Genomic DNA, 25,434 nt, shown 5'->3' with positions numbered 1-25,434 from the left:
CAAGGAAGTGGAACCGTGCTATGCTTAAATCTCTCACTTGTTCTGGCCAATTCGGTGAGCCCTGGCAGCTGCTTGCAAGTCATTCTGCGGATTGAAATCACTGTCAACAAAAATAACGGTATCTGCTGCCGTTAAGTTCATGCCAACTCCACCTGAAAACAATGCAAAAAAGAATGTTATCAGCAGCACGTGGGCTAGGGACCAGACAATAAAGACGCAAGGCTACAGTGGCCAGATTGATAAATTGAGAGCAGCCAAAACAATTGGCTTCATCCTTCAAACTGACACCCCCATCCCCAACTCCAGACAGAGCCTTGTAGTGGTTAAAAGTCCTACCTGGGCTCCTATCACCTGACTTGGGAAAGTTTAACGACTGAAAGTAACAGAATGAGGGCAGCAGGGGTAAGGAGCAAAAGTGGGTACTTAAGTTCATGCCCTGAAGCCATCTTAAATCTCTTCTGTTTAAAAATCTTCATTGCAATTTGTTTAGAATCGTCTATAGAAAAGGCCACATGCTCTTTCAGAACCAGTTTTAAGTATGAGTGAGGTCTGCTGTGGGCAACATTAAGAGAAGAGCTCTTAACATCCATTGCAAGGTACAACTAAGCAGTAAGACCCCTGATACAAGTTAATGAGAAGAGGGGATGTCATTTATTACACTCCCGAGAGGAGCGGGGAAGCTACCTCCCTCTGACTGGAGAAAACTTCAGTTAAGTCTCTTCTGTATGTGTTTCCACATTAATCAAAGACAAGGTAACAAAACCAACCAAAGGACAAGAACACTCCCTGGGACAACTTTCCGGTCTTTCTTCAGCGCTGTAAGAAAAGGGCTGGGGAGGCTCCTTGGACTACAGGAATTAATTAAGAGAACCATGAAGGCAAATTACAGCCTTCTCTTTGATTAATGTGGAAACAAGTACAAAACTGACTCCCTCTTTGCAGGGTCGTTACAGCTCGTTGCTGAAACAAGCAAGCCTGAAACGGCTTGTTCCAAGAGCCAAAATTAAGGACTAACTTTTGAGACAGGCTACTGTCTCTATGCTGGATCTCAAGACAAGCCAGGCAGGAATATTCTAATTAAACACTTCATGTAAAATTAAAGTTGGAATAAAGAGATAATAAAGACTGATTACTGCGAGATGCTAAATTATACTTAGTAATAATGATGGCTACCCGGGTGCTGTGCTTTACTCCTTGCCAGGCACTGTTTTAATAAGCACTTTACATATATTAACTCCTTTAATCCTCGCAACAATCCTATGAGCAGTTACTGTTATTATGCTCATTTTATAGATGTTGAAATGGAAGCACAGAGAGGTTAAGGGATTTACTGGAAGTTGCACAGCTGGAAAGAGAAAGTACCAGATTCAGTGCCACATGGTCTGGCTCCAGAGCCTATGATTTTTACCCACTATTCCATAATACCTCCCAGGCACTTCTTTCATTAAAGTGTGCTCCCTAAAAATTTTCTTCTTCTTCTTGCGTTAATGTTGCCTAAGTTCAACTCTTCTTCATGAAGGGGCGATATTTTATAAATAAGTTGTAGCCAGACTTCTTTGGGACATATTCATGAGCTATCACTGCCACCTGGTGGCGATATGACTCAATCAGAAATATTTGAAAGTTGGAGGGAAACTGCTGAATAAATGATAATGATGCAAATCTACAGCTAAAAAGCAAGAGCAAACAGGACAGTGTTTGGAAAAGACTCATGTCCAGAACTGCTTTGGCTTCTAAAAGATCACTGTGTTTCAACTAATTCTGAGAACTCCAAGGAGATTAGCTGAAAAGCAGAGATCTCTTTCTTCCTAATTTTAGACGTTTCAAACAATGCTGCTCTCTGAATATGAAGATGATGAAATCAGTAAAGCATAAATAGGGCTGTTTTCCCAACAGTGATGATGTTTGCCCTGATCCTTTCGGTCTCTCCTAAGTCTACCCCTGAGACAACTAATGACAGGAACAAATGGCTGAGATTCAGGGTGCAGTCGATGATCTTGGAAGTGAGTGGGGTCAAATGAATCTGACCAGATCTTCACAATACAGAGGTGAGACGTACACAGGCAGAACAATCTCCTTGTGGTCAAGGAGTATATCTAACACTTCTTTTTTATACCCTATAGTACTAGGCGCTTAATAAATGCTTACTAAGTAAGCCTGAACTCTCTTCTCATAAAGATATTGATCTCCCTTTATTTATAGAGGACACATATCCCTTCAGAGCTCCTGCATCTATTCCATCAAGATTTAGGTCTACAAAAAATAAAATAATGAAACTTAAGATTCTATGAGTTTAAAACTAACTTAAGGTCTGGCTTGTTCCATGACATGAGAATAATTTCATCTCTAAGAGCTGATGTCGTATTATTTAAAGAAATGAAAACATTCTGTAACTGGTAAAACACTATAAATGTCATGTATAATATTTTTAACAAGTTTATACAGGCAATGTTATAAATAATTCTAACAAGCTGGCAATTTCACTATCACATTTTTTTTTTTTTTTTTTTTTTTTTGCGGGACGCGGACCTCTCACTGTTGTGGCCTCTCCCGTTACGGAGCCCAGGCTCCGGACGCGCAGGCTCAGCGGCCATGGCTCACGGGCCCAGCCACTCCGCGGCATGTGGGATCTTCCCAGACCGGGGCACGAACCCATGTCCCCTGTATCGGCAGGCGGACTCTCAACCACTGCGCCACCAGGAAAGCCCTCACATTTTTTAATACTAGATTTTTATTAAGCTTTTACAACACTATTCAAGAGCTACTTGTAGGAAGGACAACTAGTAGACAGGTTGCTATCTCATTTCATGGCTGGGAAGGTAAGCTGTCTCTATCAAATGTGACTAAAATTTTGCAGAAAATCATAGAAATCTTTCAGGATGATCCCAGGTCAATAGTCAAAGCAGATTAGAATTACTTTCCAATGACCCCAGGTTTTAGCCTACTTCCTTGATGAGATGAAAGCTTAGATCAGTTGGATAGAAAAGAACACCATGCTAGAAGTCCAGCACCTAGATAAACTGATGTCATCTGCCTCAGTTTCCCCTTTTTTACACTCCTCAGTAATAACCTCACCTTTCAGAGAATTAAGGAAAAACATACTAATGGTTAGGATGTAAAGGTACCATGTCACCCCTTATTTGTCTGCTTTGGTCAGTGTCTATGCGGCCTACCTGCCCTGGTACTCAGGAGAAAAATAAAGATGGGCTGCTGTCCAAAGTTCTTGATGGCCAGGTGTCTCTCTTCTCCTCTCACGGAGCCATCCACACGCTCATAGCTGTAGCCTTCACACAGAGGGGGAAAACAGAAAAACATTAACCATTTCCAAGTATTCTCTGTGGAATTAAACACTGTCAGCTCAAAACCAAATGCTAATTTGTCCCTTCTCATATACAGGCATGCCCCTACTGTAAGCAATCTTCCTTTGGTTCTGAATAATGTTCTTACACTGCTTTCCTCTGTAACAGCCCCACACCCCAGGTAACTCTTCAGGGGCCTATCTGGACTGTTAAAAGTCTAAAAGTCTTGAGCAATGTAGTGGTCAAGGGATGTCACCTCTATAATCCATGTAGTCTTGGAGAATATCCAACATCTGGGTCATCTGGGAGAAAAGTAAAACTCGATGGCCCCTGGCAAGAAAAAGAAAAGGAAAACTGCCAACTGTGATAGTATTTAAGGTGGGTTTCGCTCAGGTGACACTTACCAAAGAATGCAAGTTTATAAAGAAATGAAATACTGAAGCAGAAATATAAATGTCATAATCATTTACAGAGATTTCTTCAGTAATGCAAAATGCTTTATGTAAGGATATAACTGCACATGTAGCTGTATCCTTAGAGCAGTTCTCAAACTAGAGTGGGGATATTCCCAGGAGCATGTGTCAATGCACCAGAGGGTGTAGGAAGACTGGATAACCAAGACACCTCTTTCTAGGATGTCAAATACTAAATGGAAAGAAATATACACTTTTAACAGCAAAATAAAAAAGATCTGTGAAGAGAAAAATGCAAAATTCAAAGGTACAAAAAACAAAACGAAAATTGATAACCCTAAAGAGCTTGTGGTTGGCAATCTATAGCTCTTCTCTACTTGGGGGTGAAAGTTACTATCCTTTCAATGTAGAGCGTTATTGGTTAAAAATTCTGAGAAACATCACTTTAGAGAAGCAAGGGGCAGGTGGCATCTCATATCCCATGTGATGCATGAGAAAATTTACGTAGGGAGAGGAGAGAGGAAAGGAGGAGGTTAAAATGGATTAAGTCAAGAACAAATTCAAGGAAATTCCCTGGCGGTCCAGTGGTTAGGACTCTGTGCTTTCACTGCTGGTTGAGGAACTAAGATCCCATAAGCTGCGCAGCGCGACCAAAACAAACAAACAAAAAACAAAGTCAAGCTTAGAGCCCCATGCTATCAGCCATTATTTGACCATCATAGAGAGTGAAGTAAGTCAAAACGAGAAAAACAAGTATCGTATATTAACAAATATATGTGGAATCTAGAAAAATGGTATCTTATTGGCAAAGCAGAAATAGAGACACAGACGTAGAGAACAAACATATGGACACCAAAGGGGGAAAGGGAGGGGTGGGATGAATTGGAAGATTGGGATTGACATACATACACTATTGATACTATGTATAAAGTAGATAACTAATGAAAAAGAGAAAAAGTTTGTGTAAACAAAGAAGCACAGCACTGTCAAAACAACATTCTCATCAGGAAAACTAACTTAATCTGATTTTGCAATGGGTGTAGATGAACAATTATGAACGACTCCTTCAAGGCTCTAGTCCCAGATTGGTAGAAATCGCACTGAACTTAAAATTGAGGACCTCAGTTCTAATCCCATCTCTGTCATCTGCTAGCTGTGGTGGCCTCAGACAAGCCACACAACTTCTCTGGGCCTGTTTCATCACCTGTGAAAGGAAAAGGTTGGAGAGAAGATATTTACAGGTCCTTCTCCAACACTAAGACACTTAGAGTAGATACATCATAGCCAATAAAATATAGTAAGATGTGCAGTTATTTGACTTGCACATTCCTAATGCTGGACAGTTTTGCCAAATCTGAGGTTTTAGGTTGGTTCAGTCCTACTTGGGTCAGTTGTCCCTAAGGGATAACTTTGAAATCCTTGGGAAACTAGGATTTTTCTAGACTCCTCTGTCCCTCTGGGGATCAGAAAGATCAGATACAGGCTGGACACCAGGCCACTGAACACTTAGCAGAACCTGTAGAGGCTCCAGAAGGGACTCGGTCATCCGATGCCCGACTCATGTCTCAGGGAAAGTCCCCAAGTTCTCCCTGGGTTCAAACCAAGCCCCACAGTTAACAGAAGTACATATTTACTAAGCACTTATTATGTGCCAATTCAATGCAAGGTACCAGCAGGAAATGAAACAAGAAATGCTTGATGTTATCTCTGTCCCTGTGGAACTAAACAATACAGCTGGAGTGAGATGGTTAATATACAGCAATTAACCAGACAGCAGATTAAGGCAGCACATTGCCAAGCACTGGATTAGGATCCTAAGTGCTGTATGAAATCAGGAAAGGAAAGGATGATTATGGAGGGGATGGTGTGGGATGGGATGGAATGGAATGGGGGGGGGGTGGTTGTAGTTGCAGAGAAGATGGAACCTGAATCAGGGTCTTGAAAAAAGGAGAATTGGGATTAGTCTCAAGAAACCAGTGAGTTGTTCCTTATTCTGGTTTTAACAGTCACCAGCTCAGAGCAGAAAATATGAAACTACCACCTACTTGGAATACAGGAATGCCAGCAGCTTATCCAGAAGGTGAAGTTTCCCACTGGCCTCGATCAGGTGACCTCCAATTTCAAAAGGCTCTGGTTCCACACCTGGAAAAGAAAGAACCCACTCCCCGTAAATGTGTCCCCAGTCAGGGCAGACTGAACAGAAAAGCCGATAGCCGAGGCTACAGAGAGGCCAAGCTCCTTCTAACTGATAAAGGGCCCAAGTCTCATATCTCTTTGAGGCATTTCATAATTATTTTTTACATGATGATCTCAGCACTGCCTAACACCAATCACAGAGCCTGGCACACCCAATATGCCTAAGAAATGTTTACCCAAGGAAGAAACCCACTCTTTAGGAAGCTGATGCTAAAGACCAGAGAGACCCAAAATCGACATCTTCAGGCTCTCACTCTAGAAAACAAATCAAGAAATAGGCTTAGATGTATAAATGAGTCATTCTCAAGGTGGGGATAGTAGAATAACCTAGAGGGCTTCCTTCAAAATCTACATGTTCCCAATGCACCATCTCTTAAAAAAAAAAAAAAGCTCTGATATGCACCTAATTAAGATTCTGTGACATTTTAAAACAATTCATACTGCTACTTGGCAAAGACTTCCTTAAGATGACTTGGCAAACCCTCCACACTGATCCTATCAATAACAGAGCCCTCAGAGCCACAAAAAGTCTGGAATGGTCCCAAAGGCTACCAATCAGAGTGAATTTAAAAAAAAAAATTTTTTTTGAATGAACATGAAAACACTACATACCAAAATGTATAGAATGCAACTAAAGTAGCACTTAAGAGGGAAATTCACAGACATCCATAAGATGAAAGGGGAGCAGCAAAGGAGGCTGAGAAGGAGCAGATGTAAGGCAGGTGGAAAAGCGAGAGAAAGTAGTGTCCCAGAAGCCAAAGGATAAAGGTGTCTCAAGACGCAATCAATTACGTCAAGGTTTTGAGAGGTTAATTAAAATGTGAACTGACAACTATTGGTTGAGCCACTCGGAGACCACTGGTGAACTAGGAATGGTAGTGATAAAAGGCTCAACAAGTGGGTTCAAGACCAAGGCGCCTCCAATCATAAAGAAATGATCAGATAATGATTCACTTTGTTATAGAGCAGAAACTAACACAACACTGTAAAGCAATTATACTCCGATAAAGATGTTAAAAAAAGAAAGAAATGATCAGATAAATTTAGATTATGAGACATCCCACAAAACAACCTGCCCTGATTCTTCAAAAGTATAAGTGAATTAAATTTTTAAAAAATGACAAAAAGGGCTTTCCTGGTGGCACAGTGGTTGAGAGTCCGCCTGCCGATGCAGGGGACACGGGTTCGTGCCCCGGTCCGGGAAGATCCCACATGCCGCGGAGCGGTTGGGCCTGTGAGCCATGGCCGCTGAGCCCGCACGTCCGAAGCCTGTGCTCCGCAATGGGAGAGGCCACAACAGTGAGAGGCCCGTGTACCGAAAAAAAAAAAAAAAAAAAAGACAAATGCAATGCATGATCTATGACTAGATCTTGAATTTAAAAAAAAGACAGACACGAGACAGATTCACAGGAGAGAAGTATACACATTATTTCCCATAAGTTTTTACATGACACAGGGAGCTCTCCTAAGGAAATGAAGAAAAGACCCAGAAAAGTGGCAAAATTTAAACACTTTTCTATTGTGCTGAACAAAGAGAGGCAATTGTGAAAAAGGAACCACACTATGTGGGAAAGGCTAAGGAGAATGAGAATTGTGTTTAACAAGGCCTATTTGTACAGGATTCTCTCATTCTCCAATTTCTGCCCTTGAGTATAACCATGTCACTCTCCTCCCAGCAAAGGGAGGAAGTCTTCATGGTGGGAGGGGATGGGGGATGGATGTGTTATCCTTTCTGCACCTGCTGTTTTGGGGGCTGGATTGTTTGTTTCGTTTTTGCTGTTGTTTCTTTTTTAAGTGTCTGTAGCTCAAAACAATAAAAAAATGTAAATCAGATAATGTCACTCCTCTGATTAAAATTCTCCTGTGTTTTCCCATTGTATCTAAAATAAAAATAAAATTACTTTAAAAAAAGAAAAGAAAAAAGAAAACAAAGTCATAAGGGATGTTTAGGAGACAACTGAAGAAATCTGAATATGAACAATACATTAGATAACATCAACATAAAAAATTAACAGGAGAAAATGGGGGAAAATAGACAGTAAGTATAGGCAAATCTTTTGAAGAATTTTGCTGTGAAGTTGGCCACAGAAATGACAACAAAAAGTAATGTGGGAAAAAAGGGCACTGCCTCACCATCAAATAAATATGGGTGATCCACACACTTTCGAAGCTGGGACAAGACATTCTGAAGTTTAACTTTCTTTGCCATCTCATTTTCAAACGCGTCTGAAATTTAAAAAAGAGAGAGAGAGATGGACTACTGGACAACAACAGAAAAAACCCTGTAAGTTTCCATACATAACCTTACTCATTTCAATAATATATCTTTCAAACCTATTATTAACTTCCCAAATTTCACTGAATCACATTAAGAATTAATAGCACATCGATATAACGTTTTCTTAACCATCACCTTGTTTCAAGAAAGAAGCCTAACTATAAAACAAACTCAGGGGGTACTTTGTTACTCTTTTGCAGAATTCTAAATTTCCTTCTTCAACTGCTATTCTGGAGCCAAGGGACAAAACAGTGCAAATTGAGAGATCTGTCTATCCCGATCTCTCCCTTCCCAGTCCCGATTCCTTCCAGATAGTATTGGGCTGGCCAAAAAGTTCATTCGGGTAACGTCTTTCAGAAAGACCCAAACGAACTTTTTGGCCAACCCAATATGATTTAACTGAAACGTTTTGCAATGTGTTAAATATTGCAAATATTGTGTCAGGATAGGAAAATGAAAGGCATGACTGGGACACCTAGAAGAGTTTGCTTAACTAAAGGCAATAAGGAAAACCAGGAGCAGGGGGATGGGGAGGAAATTTCACAAATGCACCAACCAATAAAGTCTGAGTTATATTAAAGATACTCTGCAGCTGACCCGAATATTATTCAGAATACAAAATTCCATCCCATAGTCTTGCTATACAAAGTGAGTGTGATTATAAAATATTTCCTTGCATGCAAATCACATCCTCATTTAGTTTCTAAATGGACAAGTGCCCTCTGATTACCTAGGTCTTTCATCAAAATGGCCTTGTAGTATTTTTTCTGCAGTGCTGACATGCCATGGTATATCACTACTTCCGTCTTCTTGGGAAGCTCTGTGGCTACCTCAGCTTTCACTCGCCTCAGCAGAAATGGCTGCAAGAGTTTGTATAGTTCACTTGCTGTATGAGGGAAACACACACACACACAAGAAGTGTGGGACAAAAGCAAGACCAAGGCAATGAATTACTAGAGAACATACAACAGTTTTTTTTTTGGTTTTTTTGGGTTTTTTTTTTCGGTATGCGGGCCTCTCACTGTTGTGGCCTCTCCCGTTGCGGAGCACAGGCTCCGGACGTGCAGGCTCAGCAGCCATGGCTCACGGGCCCAGCCACTCCGTGGCATGTGGGATCTTCCCGGACCGGGGCATGAACCCACATCCCCTGCATCGGCAGGCGGACTCTCAACCACTGCGCCACCAGGGAAGCCCACAACAATTTATTTTTGTTTCTCATTTTCATGCCAATTCTGGGTTCCAGGCCAGCACAGTAATTTTTCATAGTATTTCTTCCTTCATTGGGTTCTTCTTTCCAGCTCCTTCTGATTCTTACTAATAATCTCATTTGCACAGAGCTAGTCTGTTTCCAGGATACTTTTGCATTTGATCAGTATAACAGCTCAGAAATATAGGGCAATAGGTAATATTGTCTCTATTTGTATAACTAAGTTAAGTGAAGCTCAGAGGAATTAAACCCCTTATCCAAAGTCACACAGCTGGCTCTAATGTTGCTAGCACTCAAACTTAGTTCTTTGACTTCAACGCCCTTGTTCCTTCCCCAGCTGTCGTGAACTTCGAAAACTAGCCTAAATTGGAATTCCACTGCATGTAGGATTGCCAGATATGGCAAATAAAAATACAAGTGCCCAGTTAAATTTGAATTTGATAAACAAATAATTTTTTTAATATCAATATGTCCTGTGTAATATGTGACTGGGTGTCATATATTTTATCTAGCAACCCTAAATATGGGAACAATCAGAGCAGGCTCCCCAGGTAAATTTCAGCCTGTGGTGTGGCGATCTCTGCTGTGAGGAGCCTTTCCAACTCACACTCACCTAGTAGCTACATACCCACTAGTTGGCATGCCTACCACTTGCTTTGAATAATCATCCTGGGATAATATCACAGAGGTAGACAGACAATCCTATGAGGCAGGGGGCAAAGGTGCAAGAGGAAGACTACAAATGGTGATTGTACAAACAAGGAAGGCTTCCCCCTGTACTTCCACCACCATCCACCCCAGACTTTTGGTTTTGGTGCAGTGTTAAAAGAAACACCAGTGCTGTGGAAAGCTGAATGACAGTTTCAGACTATAGCACCCGCGTACTTTTCTGCCTCAGGGAGTAGCGTGAGAAGTTAACAATGTCCTTATAGAAATTACATGCTGGAAAAAAAAGGTCTGCAAATCAGCAGATATTATTTCTTCTGAAAATGACCCAAATAAGCACGACTATAGAATCATGTAACAAACGAGTAAGAGAGTCATGAATAGCAGGAGTTGGGAACAGCAGGGGGGCTCTGACATCACCTTACCTTTGTGCGGCTCTGTATCTCCCCGGAAGGTGTCCTTTGGTTATCGATTCTCTTTCTTTTCTGTCTATAACCCTTATGCACTAGGGAAGTCTCTGGGCCACACCTCTTGGGCATGATTTGTAAGAAGGGAACTTACCTGACTCAGACTCTTTCTCAATATCCTGGTAACGCTGAATGAAATCTTCCACCTGCTCCTTGGAAAAGCGATCAGGCTCCACAAAACTGAGGAGAGAGTAGAGCTCTCGAAGGCTGTTCTGGATGGGAGTTCCGGTCAACAGGAGACTGAAGACGACTGAAAACTCAAATATATAAATAAAGAAAGTGAAAAATCCATAACCCTGGAAAGCAAGACTGAGTTACCTATCACAGCCTTTACAAAGAGAGGCATGATTTAATGAAATGACTAAAGGGACATGAAATCAGAAGGCTCAGGTTCAAAATGTATATAACTGTTTGATGTAGGAAATAATACCTCTTCAGTTTCGACTATAAGAAAGGGTAATAATCCTGTGAAGGAGATACCATTATAAGGTAAGTAAAATCACATTTTGAATGCTAAAGTACTGCATGAGTATTGAATATGGGTACTGTTATTCAATCTATGTGGGAATTCAAGCACACAGCATATACCCAAGCAGTTTGAGAAGCCCAAAGCAACAGCAGCAGGACCCACCACTATAAGCAAGAAGCAAGAAGATCTCTTTTAAAAGATGTCCTTTTGTAAAACTTTACAGGTGCAGCCAATGCAAGGCATCAAGACTTCTGGACATTTCTGGACCATACGGAGTCCAAAATGGAAACAAACTCTTTAAATTTTGAGCAAAAGACGGGAACACCAAGAATAACAGACTAATGAAGTAAAAGGTTAGGAAAAACAATAACAACAGATATTAGGTAAAGCAAAGGATAACCTCTGAACTAACATTAACAAGAACTTAGACCACTTGAGTTAAATAATACAGCACAAAGAGAAAGCCATATCCTATGTGTATATGTTAAACATCAAAATACATTACGTATGAGTGTATGTATCTATATAGATACACATATACACTGCACTTTGATATTTAAAGTAATGTATTTTTATTTTTTGAATAATATAGATGCATATTTATGTTTGGGTATACACAGCACTGCAAAGGATGTGGCAGCATATACACCAAATGTAACATATGCAGTGGGGTAGGATTTTTGGTAGCTTTCACTTTTCTTCTTGTGTTTCTATATTTTGATTTGGGAGGGGGTCATAAGAAGATATTGCTTTTGGGAATTCCCCAGCGGTCCAGTGGTTAGGACTCCGTGCTTTCACTGCCAAGGGTGCAGGTTCAATCCCTGGTCAGGGAACTAAGATCCCACAAGCCACACAGTGCGGCCAAAAATTTTAAAAATTAAATTAAATTTAAAAAAGGAGACAATGCTTTTCAAATAAGAAAAGGTGATAAATGAAACGACACAATCAATTAAAATGGATTTCAAAATCTTTTTTGGGGGGGCACTCTCCCTTTTGTCGTTTCTTTTTAAATTGTCTAATCAATGTCCATTCATGCCTGCTCTGCTTGTAGGACAGTGTTTTCACAGTAGTTCAACAATAAAGGTTTCCAATAACCAAATCACATTTTTAAAATATGTGCTCACCAAGCAAAGAACTAAAGTGACTAAAATAATGAGGTCAACAAAGATAATCAAGGTTGTCAGTCACTAAAATCAACTTACACTATCACATGAGTTAACATTTTTATTCAAAGCAGTGTCCATTTTGGCATCAAAACTTATACTCGGAAAAAAAAAAAAAGAAGTCCAGAGATGGGGCTTCCCTGGTGGCACAGTGGTTAAGAATCTGCCTGCCAATGCAGGGGACATGGGTTCAAGCCCTGGTCCAGGAAGATCCCACATGCCTCAGAGCAACTAAGCCCGCGTGCCACAACTACTGAAGCCCACACACCTAGAGCCCTTGCTCCACAACAAGAGAAGCCACTGCAATGAGTAAGCCCGTGCAATGCAACAAAGAGTAACCCCCCCTTCGCAGCAACTAGAGAAAGCCCGCGCACAGCAACGAAGACCCAACACAGCCAAATACAAATAAATAAATAAATTTATATTAAAAAAAAAAAGTCCGGAGACAATTTGTTTGTGTACAATATTTTGTAAACATTTTTGTATAAAATATTTTGCAAATATTTTCTACATTATTAAATATTCTTCTGCATAATTTTTCATGGCAGCCTTACTTTGTAAGTGTACTGTATATGTATAGCATAAATTGTATAACCAATTCCTTATATTCACATTTAGGTTGCTTCCAACTTTTACAAACAAGCTCAAAACACCATTAGGAAGGAGGAAAAGGCAGTACCCTTCTCCCCACCAATCAATAAATATGAGTAATCAGATATAGAGAGCAGACTTGTGGTTGCCAAGGGGAAGGGGGTGGGGGAGGGATAGATTGGGAGTTTGGGATTAGCAGATACAAACTATTACACATAGAATCGATAAACAACAAGTTCCTACTGCATAAAACACGGAACTCTATTCAATATCCTGTAATAAACCATAACAGAAGAGAAAAAAAATTAAAATTATTAAAATGAGTGTTTTTTTCTGACCAACTAGTGGTCTGCAATTCAAACCTCACCTAAAAAGGAATACTTAGATGATGCAGAACAATTTCCTCACTTAGCCCCTCTGAGCCTTAGTTTCCTTATGAGTAAGAAGAAAAGGCTCTGGAGCCGGCAACAGACTTTAGCTTCCCCCACTCCAAGCTCAGGGTCCTTTTACTACACCTGCTTCTCTTCTCCCATTGTAAATCAGTAAACTGGCATGGTAGTTTATGAAGCAGTCTCTTATAAGGTTAGGTGCCAGGATATGACAACCTCTTGGGAAAGAGATACTGTTATGAGTCCCTAAAAAGAACGTAAAGGACACTACAGAGGGGCCCCCACTAATGGACAGCAATCTTTGAGACTGTGCTAATAATAGACAGTGGCCATATCTGCATTAACACTAAACACTGCAACTTTTAGCCAATAAATATAGAATTAAAATCTAAGACTTTCTCCAGAAGACCTCTAAATTTATTAATTGATCTATTTTAGGATAGGGACCAAAATTCAGTGACGGTCCCAGACATTCACACGTGGGGGTCTCATGAACGAACAAGCCTTTACTAGGTCAACAAGGAGAAGGGCACTTCGTACTCACAAGCTGTTCCACTGGCTCCTCAGAAAAGAGGGCATATCTAGGGCTACAACGACATTTCTCATCTATTTTGCCGGAATGGTGCCAGAGATTAAGAGAATGAAATAAGATCAAGGGTGTCATACTCAAAAGTATGACAAAGACAGGAGAGATTGAAGGGACTATTTAATGGTGTGAAATCAGTCTCTTCACGACTCCGTGAACTGTCAAATTTTTTAAACAGGTAAATGGGGGAGGGGTACAATATGTCAGATGTGTTTGTTACTGCAGACAGAAAAACTACATTAAGATTATTTTTAAAGAAATTGCCTCTTTGAAGAAGATCAAAAAGACAGTTGAGAGCTTCCCTGGTGGCGCAGTGGTTGAGAGTCCGCCTGCTGATGCAGGGGACATGGGTTCATGCCCCGGTCTGGAAAGATCCCACATGCTGCAGAGCGGCTGGGCCCGTGAGCCATGGCCGCTGAGCCTGCGCGTCCGGAGCCTGTGCTCCGCAACGGGAGAGGCCACAACAGGGAGAGGCCCGCATAACCGCAAAAAAAAAAAAAAAAAAAAAAAAAAAGACAAGTTGAAACATTTCCAAAAATACAATGTATTTTCCTGGGGTAGAGTCTTACTCATTTGATAACCAGATTTTAGTAAACATCACCTCCTGTGTAAAAGACAAGAGGAAGAAGTTAAGCCATATTAAGTACTACTTCTGTCACCATAAATGTTCACTGAGCCCTGCAGAAATCTCACTGAAAAAAAATATTTCAACTGAATTGGCTTTTTACAGGACTAAACTAATATTTTTTAAAAGGGAGTTATATAAAAGCTAAGAGTATCCTGGGAGTTTACCTCTGAAAGTGTCTTATGCAGCAAGGAGCTTTGGTTTTTCAACCTGTGAGCTTCATCCACAACAAGAACACTCCAAGAGAAGCTGTGAGGGAAAAATCCAAGCTTTCAGTTTTATGTAACTCAAACATATATCTCACAACCAAAAGTCTTACTACAAAACCATGACTCTTGCTAGGAAGACTAATAGCAAGTCCATTCTATTAGAAACACACCCAAATTGCCTTCTTATCTGAGAGCTAACCATGTACATAAGACAATCTGGATAAGGTAGTAAAATTAAGGAAATTTATGGGAAAGATCTATGCATTGAAGGCAGAAAGAAAGGAGTTGGAGACATAAAGCAAAAGAAAACACTTATGACCACCTACTATGTGCCAGACACTCAGCTTGGGGCTTGAGGTATGTTATTTAAACCAAAAATATAAAGTGAGCAGACATTATTGTGCCCATTTTACCAACACAGAGACTAAAGCTCAGAAAGATAGATGACTTGGTCAAGGTCATAAAGCTAGTATGAGGCAGAACTGAGCTTCAGACCCAGAAGAAAAGCCAAGAGACACTGGTGTCACAGTAGCTAAAAGAGTATGATTTTAAGATGGGGACGTGGCGAACAGGATCAAATGTTACAGACAGTAGGATACATCATTGGCTCTGTTAACGTGGCAGTCGTTGGTAGCTGTGCCAGAGCACTTCTGCAGCATAACAGTTACGACCACAAACTCTCAAGAGGCTGTAGTCATAAAAGCACATCCTCTGCATATACTCCTGGAAAGCTGTTTTTCCCACCAAAAAAATTCAAAATATGGAAAAATATGTATGTATGAATATGTTCCAAGCTCCATTATTTAAAACAGCAAAAAAATTGAAAATAATAATAATAGGTCCAATAATGGGTGACGAAATACAGCATTTTAAATGATAAATATGATTATGTTATAATATACAGGCCTCTATAACTAAAAAAGGTATTATATATCTTTTTCACAAATGTGAAAAACATGCAAAAGATAATAAAGTGGAAGTTATAAGGTTTTTTATTTCATTTGTAAACATTCTATACTGCCATTACATTATTTTTATACTTAAAAAACTAAATGTATATACAAGTAAAGCAGAATATTGGGAAGACAGTAGGTATGGAAATAAAAATCCCTCAAATATTAGAGGAAGATATTGAGCAGAGGTTGGCCTTACGAGGAGGAAGCCTTCTTCCTCTGAGGCCACAAAAAAAATCCAAAACACGGGTAAAAATCCAGCAGGAATTGGGATCATTCCTGCTGGGTAGCAAGACCAGGGGCTGCACTGAAGGATAACAAAGGATAAGAGTACAACTGATGCTGGACACTGGTCACGAGATAAGGTGTGAAAGCAGCTGCAGTACAGTGCCTGGCTCCTGTCTGAATTACCATTCAAAATAAATTAGGTATTAACCTATTAAGATTACTATGCCATTATTAAGGTACTAAGAACTAGATATTCAGGCTTTTACACACCGCAAGCATCCAATAAAGAGTGTATTCAATGAAACAGACTTCAGGGAGGTGGATCTGGGCTCAGTGAAAGAAGGAGGTCAAGTCACTCATCAAAGGACATGCCAAGGGATGTTCCCTGGAGAGGATGAGGCAGAGGGAATTCCAGCACTGAACAGAAAGTGGGACAAAGTAACTTCTAATCCCCTTGATCCAAAGATTTTGTAAGTCTGCTGTCAAAAAATTTTCTGATTTTTCATATTGTTACATGCACAGCCTCAGCTCTCTATGATAAGCCTCTTTAGGGCAAAGATTACATTACACTCCCTGGCTGTTCTCAGAGTGTGCAGTACAGTAATACAAAGTATAACTTTGCCAAATACATGAACCTAGTTGCAGGGCAGGAATAAAGAGGCAGACATAGAGAATGGACTTGAGGACACGGGGTGGGAGGGGGAAGCTGGGGCGAAGTGAGAGTAGCATCTACATATACACACTACCGAATGTAAAATAGTTAGCTAGTGGGAAGCAGCAGCATAGCACAGGGAGATCAGCCTGGTGCTTTGCGATGACCTAGAGGGGTGGGATAGAGAGGGTGGGAGGGAGGCTCAAGAGGGAGGGAATATGGGGACATGTGTATGCATATGGCTGATTCACCTTGGTGTACAACAGAAACTAACACAGTACTGTGAAACAACTACACTCCCATAAAGATCTATTAAAAAAAAAAGAACAAATCTGTGTTCTTAGAGTTCACACTAAGTAAGCATTATAGATGTCTCTTTATTATTTAGGTTCTTAAATTCACCTGGAATGGATTGAAGGCAGATGATCTAATATAGAAAGACTGTATTTCTGCTGGAACTGTGAAACTCCAGTACACCTAGATACTTTGTAAAGCTCTCTTATAAAGAAGCTCCCCAGCACTGAGTGGTGGGTTTGGATGTCTGCTTTGCCATTTACTAGCAATGTGCCCTGAGATGGGTCATCTAATCTCTTACCTTTCTCATCTATAAAACAGATGATAATACCCACCTTAGGGTTTTCATGAAGATTAAATAGGATAATTTATGTAAAGTACCCAATAACATCTATCTCCCAATCTTCTTGTCTCTTGAGACTTCCAATATATTGCCTTGTATTATGGATATCTCTACCCTTCTTACCCCTCTACTGGAGTTTATGTCCTCTTAGCGTCACTCTATGGTTTACTTTCCTGGTATTGCTGATAACTCCCAGAACAGTGTCTTTCCAGGGGACAGATCTTCAATAAATATTAAGTTGGATATTAATAATAAAAAAGAAGTGAGAGGGAATGCATATCCTTTTCCTAAGTAAGGTACTATGCTTACTTAAATGAAACTTAAGTGAAACAAAACACTAGATGGAAGTCATGAAATCTATGACTGAGCCTTTAGTGTTTCAAAATAAGATGAAAATAAAAATCCAACTCAGAAGAACCTGGATAGGAAATAACATTCAAAATATTGATAAAGCACTTTGAAAAGTTTCCAAATATTAAAGACGCAAACCCCACCTAACCATGTCATAACTACACATGCTATGGAGAATGAAACTCTGTCAACATAACTTCTTATTCACCTAAAACTAGCTCTTGTTTGATTTACATGGTGACTGTTGTCTTAACCACATACTGCAACACCTCATCCCTATTGCCAGGTAGTACTAAGAGTTACATCTACGTTTCCTGTACTTCACGAGCTGAGGAGAGGCCTGAAAGTCAATTCACTGGAAAGAAGTATACTTAAAAATCCCTTTCTAAAAAGCTAATTTTATAGCACTCACCGCTCTTTTAGGGTACTTCCAGGAAAAGGCTCAAATACTTCACCTGCTGTGTTGCAGTAAAATCTCCACACTGCAGTCCTGAAAGGTGTCTGTGCAAGTTGTGCTGTAAAGAATCTAGTATCTATTAACCACCCACCACGTATACCTTATCTTATTTAATCCTCGCAACAAACATCCAAGGTAAAAATTTCATTATCCCCATTTTACAGATGAAGAAGCTGAGGTTCACAGGGGTTAAGTAATGAACCCACAGATTTACACCTAAAGAGTAGGGGGGTAGACGGTAAGACTCCTGCCACGCCGCACACCAGATAAGACTCATGGATGACACATCAGGAAAAAACACGAAGTGCTAAAATGTGAAGTGAAGAAATGACTTTCACGATACATTTAAGACAATTTCTGAAGTAGTGCAACATACTCACGACTTTAGAAACAATGCATCTTTCAAGCAAATCTGTAAAATTAAGGAAGACACATTACAAAGACTGATATTGATATAACTCTGATATTAATAAGCTAGCTTTTTATTAACTCTCCTAAACTACAGGATTTAGCTAAGTCTTATCCATTCACTACATAAGAAACTCTGAGCATAACTTCTAAGTAGCACCATCTTACAGACAAACAAAGGGAGGCATGAATGAGTGGAAGGTCTTGCTTACAGTGACCTGGACAGTCTTAGCTTGAAGAACAAGGACTTAAACAGGGACTGGAACTAAGTGTCCTCCTTTCCCACCCTCCAGTAACAAGAGATGACGCCTCAGCCCAAAAAACCCTTTCCCCTGCCTGCCGGCCTCCTTCTACTCATCGGCCAAGAGGCAGCTCAAGTGGTACCTAACTGGGAAGCCTTCCCCTTTGATCCACCAGGGCAGAGAGGGAGAAATAGCCAACTAACTTGGAGCACAATCGTCTTTCGCTTCCTTTGCTCACAGCTTCTCTGTGAGAATCTAATAAAAGTAGACCTTCTTCTCAGAACAATATGAACCCTCAAAAAAAAATTAAATATAATTCCAGTAGATTCTACAACTTCTAAGGTCCCAGGTTAAGAGTTCTGGCTGTAGAAAAACAAACAGATACCTCATAGGTAGTTAGCAGCACATGAAAATGTGACTCCTTCCTTAGGTCTTGCTGTAGGTGGGCTCTCTCCTCCTTGTCACCTGAATATGTTACACAGGAAAGATCTGGAGCAAATCTGAATCCAAGAAAAGAGGTAGATGAACACAAACATAGAGCCGTGGAAAAGGGGTGCACGTCTGGAAAATTACTTTTCATGGAAGGACTGCAGATGTGTAGACCCCAGGATGCCCTGCAGTCAGAATGAGTCCTGGGACCCTGAAATCTTACCTACAGTAATGGGTAAACCTAAGGGTAAGTCCCCGTGTGAAGAGGGAGACGTGTCAGATAAACATCTAAAAGGGCCTTGTGTTAACTGTAAAAAGAAAACTATTTTTCCACATTCGTTACTTTATATGAAGTGTCACTATATCACTATGAAAAAGATGGTTTCTTCCTTAGTTCAGCAAAATTTACTAAAAATGAGTACTGACCTTCAAATTGACAAAAGGTAACAATAACATCCATTGGACCCTCCCCCATCAGATCCTCAGTCTCTATCTACACTGCCTCATGTCAGAGTTTTCTGGAAGAAATAAACTCACTGCTTAGGACAATATGTTGTTTTATCATATTTCACATAGCACCTAGAAAACAAAACCTTTATGTGAAAAATAAAATTTCAGCCACATCTCTTGTACCTCTCAATCTCTTCTTTCCAGTTGCTCAAAACAGACAAGGGACAAAGAATCAGAAATGGTCCTTCATCATTTAATCTTCCTGCCAAGTAAGTGAAGAAAGCAATAGTCTGGAACACAGAAAAGGAAGACGGTTTTGACCACATTTCCACATGAGAAACAACGATAAAGTTCCCACAACCTTGTAGAGAACACTTACAATCACATCAAAAATAATCAAACACAAACACAAATTGTTGTAGAAGACTTGCTTTGCAAAAAACAAAAATAATGTACAATCCTCCACACATTAGGAGAGTCACCCATTCCTAGAGTGAAATCAGGTAAGCCTCAATATGACTGCCAAAGAAATTTATGGTACTCAATTACATCAACAGTCAACAAGCAATGGTACTCAAAATTTATGTAACTGAACCTTTTATACAAAGGAAAACATCAGGAAAGACAACAGACATCAATGAAAACAATGCAAATGATGCACAAGGTCAGGAATGCTCTAAAAACATAAGGCAAGAAGTATCAAGACTTGACTGCAAAGAGGCCCAACCATGTGGTGGCCTCTTGCTGTTGGCCAGGATCTGCGAAGAGACAATGTTTTCCTTCCTCCCTCCATGTGCATTGATGGTGCACCTTCTATTTACCAGGCACTATTCTGAGCTCTGGTATATAAGAGTGAACAAAACAAACAAAACTCCTAGTTCTCCTGGGGCACACATTCCAGTGAGGAAAACAAACAATAATATAGCCTCATAAACTCACGTCAGGGTCTAAACTGAAAATCTTTGTAAAGCCCAATAGCCTATTTTAGGATATGGCTATACACACGTTTGACTTTTAAATTTTCTTTAAAAGGTTGCTGTGATATATAGAGAAAATAGCACTCTTTTATAAAACAGAAAGTTTGAGGGCCCACCATCCCCAATGGCTGAACTGTTTCTTAGAAAAATCTATCCTAAGGATATAATCCAAAATCCTAAGAAAGCTATACAAGCCCAAAAATGTTCACATAGAGGTTAATTTAAATATCACAAAAGAGGGGAACTCTCCATTCCTCATCTGTAGAACATTCAAGTAAATTACGATCAATTCTCTTGATGGACCATTATGCAGCCAATAGAAAATAATCACTGTGAAGAATATAAAATATAAAGAATATAAAATGGAAAATAACAATGACTATTAGATTAATAAAATGCAAACTATATATGCACTATAATTTCAACCATGTAAAACACATATTGCTATTCATGATTATGGCTAGAGTGCTATGGTTACAGGTTTTAACTGATAATACATTAATTTCATAATGGAAATATTTTTCTTTTTTAACTACCCATGGCTTCCCAGCCCGGATTGTGCCCGGACAACCACCCAGTAAGTATTTACTGAATTAAAACCATTCTGTTTAGTTTTTGCTGAAGACACTATTTAGAGAAAAATTATCCTTTATTATCTTAAACCAGCTATCTACAAAACAAATTTGGATTCACTACTGGATTCTTCCAAACATTTAAGGAAGAAACAGTAACAACTCTACACAAACTCTTACATAAATCTGAAAAGGAAGGGATACTTCTCAACTCACTTTATGAAGCCAGATTCACCCCAATACCAAAACCATACAAAGACATTACTCAATACAAAATTACACAGATGCAAAAATTCTAAACAAAATTTTAATAAGATGAATTTGGAGGTGTGATTTTTAGGGCACTTAAAGTAGAGCTATATGAACACCCTGGGAAAGGCAAAGGACAAGTGGAATATGCTGGCTCTGAATGAAGTCTGGGCGATTCCAATGTCCATGGCACAGGAGACTGCAAAGAGGGCTCTGTACCTGAGTACAGGAGTCCGTTAGCCTCCCTCCCAGAAACACTGGGAAACTTACCTTTGTTCCATAGCTCTCAGTTCAGGAATATACTAGAACCAGAATTATTGCCTGAGACACCTGAAGGTAATAAATGAGGTACCTGGGGCTACCATGCTGGGAGGTCATACTGTATCCTGAATAACCCCAAGATTGATGAGGTACACCTGGATTAGATTAAGGCGTCTCCAACACATGGTCAGCCCAGACTCTGAGCAGAAATGCTCCAGCTGGATGTTTACGGATGTGAGGTTAGAGGGGGCAGGTTAAGCTTCTAAAAGGATTAACGAGAACTTTACTCACTCTGTGGGTTCACTGATGAAACCTTTTTGGAATCAAGAAACCTACAGTTCCATGGTTTCTGCTCAAGTTGCCTCTGCTGTGTATCCTGACTGCACTGACTTTCTCTGGTACCTTATAGATGAATAAACCTTGTGTGATGAACCCAAGGAGTATCTGTGTCTGGACTTTTCATCAATCCAAGCCTACCACTGACATCTGTCAACATGAGCTGTACTGGTGATCATCCTACTGGAAGCATCAATCTCCACATGCAACCTCTAATCAATGCCCACGGAAGTCACATCTAATTCTCCAGGTGTCTAGACTATATCCTACAATTAGATGGCCAAGGCATTTTGGAAAACATAGAGTATTTCCTCTGTACTTCTGTAGCATGGCAGAGAAATGGGAATTAGCCCCATCACCCACTGAGGAAGGGAGACTAATATGAGAAATGATCCAGTTATCTTAACTACATAAAATATTACTAAGGAGGGCAGCGTCAATTTGATTCCTGGGACGGGTATGTTTGCTTTATATAGAGAAAAACCCTGCCCATTAATTGTAATTCTATATGTCACGGGATAGATAAAATAAAGGTAGTGACACAGTTCAAAACCATCCCCATGATGAGAAAAGTCAAGTCCAAGGTCGTGATCTCTTAACAAAGGTTCAGGCATTTTACCTCTTAGTATAAAAATACATACCAACAGCTGGCAGCTAAAGATAGTAATGAGTCGTGAGGAGGTACTTCAGTAGAGGTGAACAGTACTCACTTCACAGTAACATACCTGGCAGGTCTTACCCAAGCCCATCTCATCTCCCAGTATGCAGCCATTCTGACAATGGAAGCGTTGGGCTAGCCAGTTGACTCCCTCCAGCTGATAAGGGCGTAGATGGATCCCTAGAAATAAAAAAAGCAGCAAGTCCAAAGAGCAGACATTTAAGCATACACACAGGCTATGCTTAAGACTCCGACTAAAGAACACAGCCTAAATTCCCATACCCCAAACCTTACTGGCCATATCCTTTGCTGAGAAGTTACAGATATGCAAATATTTGCTGACTTCCTAACTACTTTTTGAGCAGACTTAATCACCACTATAATCAAAGCCCTAAAACAGCCTGTCAGTGTTACAGGATCAACTTGACAGTTGAGAAAGTCAGCCTGGGATTGGGCCTTTAGACTGCCTGAGTCTCATGCCTGTGTCCATTCTAGGAAATGAGGTTTTACTGATGTGATATAACAGCAAGCAACACATGGACTGTACATGTGTCTGCCTGCTTAATTGCAACGATGTAAATTTGCCCTCAGGTGCTAAAGGAAAAAAATCAAGACAGGACTAGATAAATCATGCTTCAATCAAGAAGCAGTGCTGTTAAGAATGGAAACAATGTTACATAGAGGGTGTTTTAACAGTGCACAGGGACAACAGAAAATGTCTGAAATCCACATAGAGCTTCGGGGGCCTCTCTTTTCTCTCTCTCTCTTGATAAAAAAAATCCAATTTCAGAGAACAGCCATATCTTTGGGAGACGGAAGACCCCAAACATACTTTATAGAAAAACTATTAACAAAAGTACAACTCTGGTTTGAACTCATGACATTTAAAAAGAAACTAAACAATATATAATTGTAGAACATTAAAAAGATTGATGAATTATTTTTATTAAGCACTTACTAAATACCACGGTGAGTAGTAAACACTGTACATAAGTTACCCCACTTAATGCTGATAATGATCCCATGCACTAGGTATTATCCACATATTGTACATTAGAAAATTCAGAAAATCAAAGAAGATTAAAATGTTAAATCTGGAGACTTCTGCTTTGGGGAAGATGGAGATGTTCTTTTCCCCATTCCTCTTGCTAATATAACTAAAAATCCTGAATATTACAAAGAAAATGAACATAATAAGATGACTCTGAAAAGGTGGGGTGAAGAAGGCAGACTGGTTAGTAACCTCGAAACCCAGCAAACAACACAGTGATGAGTTCCCTGGGTTTCTTTTGGCCTCATATATCCAGACTTAGAGGTGAAGAAATTGGCCACCCAGAAATGCCAATGGACATAGAAAGAAAAACAAAAAAAGCCCACAAAAGCCTACTCCCACTAGCCAAAGGAAAGGGACAGCCTAGAGAGACAGAAAATGTAAACTTTTAGACAATAACCACACCAGTTAAGCCAAACACCATAGGGAAAAAAACGTGGCCCACCCACATCAGCAAAGGCCAAGTGGGAGCCTAGACCTCCACCCTCAAGAGGCCGTAATGAAGTTCCCCAACATCCCCAGCAGGAAGGTACCAGAGAGGGCTAGGTAGGGAGCCAGGATTTTCATCCCCACTCACCAATAATGAGGCCATCCCCACTCCATTTCTCCCTCCCATGCAGGTCAATGGAGACCCCATAGTGAGCCTGGACTTCTACCCCTACTAGATCTTATGAGCCCCCTCCCCAACTACCCCTAGAAATGGTGTCAAAGGAGGCCCAGTGGAGACTCAGGACTTTTATCACTGCCTAGAGGTAATGAGACCACTCCTACCAGTGTCAGTGGGGACCAAGTTGGGAGCCAGTACTCTCATTCTCACCCAGAAGTAAGGAGGAACCCCCTCCCTATCCCCACGTATCAAGAGAAGCTCAGGGCGGGGAGCCTGACTTCTATTTCCACCTGGTAGTAACAAAGCAGCAACCCTCCTTCCCCTGCAGCATGAAACAGACAATTGAATGGAAGGTTTAAATAAGATCCTGAGTCTCAAAACATAAGACAAAAATTTCCAGGTTTCAATAAAAAAGATCATACATTATACCAAGAACCAGGAAGGTTTCAAACTGAATGAAAAAAGGTAATCCACAGATGCCAACATCCAGATGACACAGATGTTACACTTATTTTAAAGCAGCAATGATAAAAATGCTTCAACAAGCAACCATGAACAGGCTTAAAACAACTGAAAAAATAGAAAGCCTCAGTAAAGAAACAGAAAGTCTCAGCAAAGAAAAAGAAGATATTTAAAAATACAATAACCAAAGTAAAGAGCTCAGAGAACGTACTTGATAGAAGAATGGAGAGAAGAAAGAATCAGTGAACTGTGAGACAGAACCATAGAAATTACTCAACCTGAACATGGAGAGAAAACAGACTGAAAACAAATGAACAGAGCTTCAGGGAACTGCAAGTCTCCAACAAAAGAACTACATTCATTCATTGGCATCCTAGAAAGAGATGAGAAACAGGACAGGGCTAAGAAAGAGTACTCACAACAATGGGTGAAAATTTCCCACATTTGGCAAAAGACCTACAGATTCAAGGTGAATGAACTTCAAACATAATAAAAGAATAAATCCAAAGAAATATACACCAAGACACATCATAATTAACTTCCTAAAAACTAAAGACAAAGAAAATATCTTGAAAGCAGCTAGAGAAAAATGACATAAGTTACCTAGAGGGGAAAAACCAGGAGGCCATTACCCCAACTGTCAGCTCCAGGACCCTACTGCCTCAGCTGCAATCCATGCCAGCAAAGCGGATGCTCAGTACCCTACCCAGCCCCACTGAGGTTAAGAGTCATGGCCAAGAGAAATGTAGAAAATTAAAATCCCTCAGGAACTGCAGCCTTTCTCCCTCACTTTCCTCTTCCAAATCTTCCACAGTCATCTGCTAGGTGGGAGTCAAGTCACATGCACAACACAACTCCAGGCAAGTCTCAGAAATGTAGTCTTTTTCCTTCTAACC

At 40.2% G+C, this 25,434-nt stretch overlaps 1 protein-coding gene across 2 annotated transcripts in view; it reads right to left on the bottom strand.

Moving 5' to 3' along the window:
• Window positions 1-25,434, bottom strand: part of CHD1L (chromodomain helicase DNA binding protein 1 like) — a 51,285-nt gene that overhangs the window by 21,564 nt on the left and 4,287 nt on the right. For both annotated transcript variants that reach the window (XR_010941038.1, XM_067727506.1), the window contains exons 2-13: window positions 22,486-22,598; window positions 19,549-19,655; window positions 18,872-18,986; window positions 18,217-18,248; window positions 14,517-14,598; window positions 10,621-10,783; window positions 8,917-9,072; window positions 8,042-8,134; window positions 5,758-5,854; window positions 3,556-3,629; window positions 3,174-3,284; window positions 38-152 (exon numbers count right to left, since the gene is read on the bottom strand). Coding sequence is in view for 1 of the 2 variants with exons in the window: in XM_067727506.1 (XP_067583607.1) it covers window positions 38-152; window positions 3,174-3,284; window positions 3,556-3,629; window positions 5,758-5,854; window positions 8,042-8,134; window positions 8,917-9,072; window positions 10,621-10,783; window positions 14,517-14,598; window positions 18,217-18,248; window positions 18,872-18,986; window positions 19,549-19,655; window positions 22,486-22,598 (1,258 nt within the window). In the remaining variant the exon portion in view is untranslated. The remainder of the gene's footprint in view (window positions 1-37; window positions 153-3,173; window positions 3,285-3,555; window positions 3,630-5,757; window positions 5,855-8,041; window positions 8,135-8,916; window positions 9,073-10,620; window positions 10,784-14,516; window positions 14,599-18,216; window positions 18,249-18,871; window positions 18,987-19,548; window positions 19,656-22,485; window positions 22,599-25,434) is intronic.

Source organism: Pseudorca crassidens, chromosome 2 (assembly GCF_039906515.1).
Source record: "Pseudorca crassidens isolate mPseCra1 chromosome 2, mPseCra1.hap1, whole genome shotgun sequence".
NCBI lineage: Eukaryota > Metazoa > Chordata > Mammalia > Artiodactyla > Delphinidae > Pseudorca > Pseudorca crassidens.
This window is presented reverse-complemented; position numbering and strand designations above follow the sequence as displayed.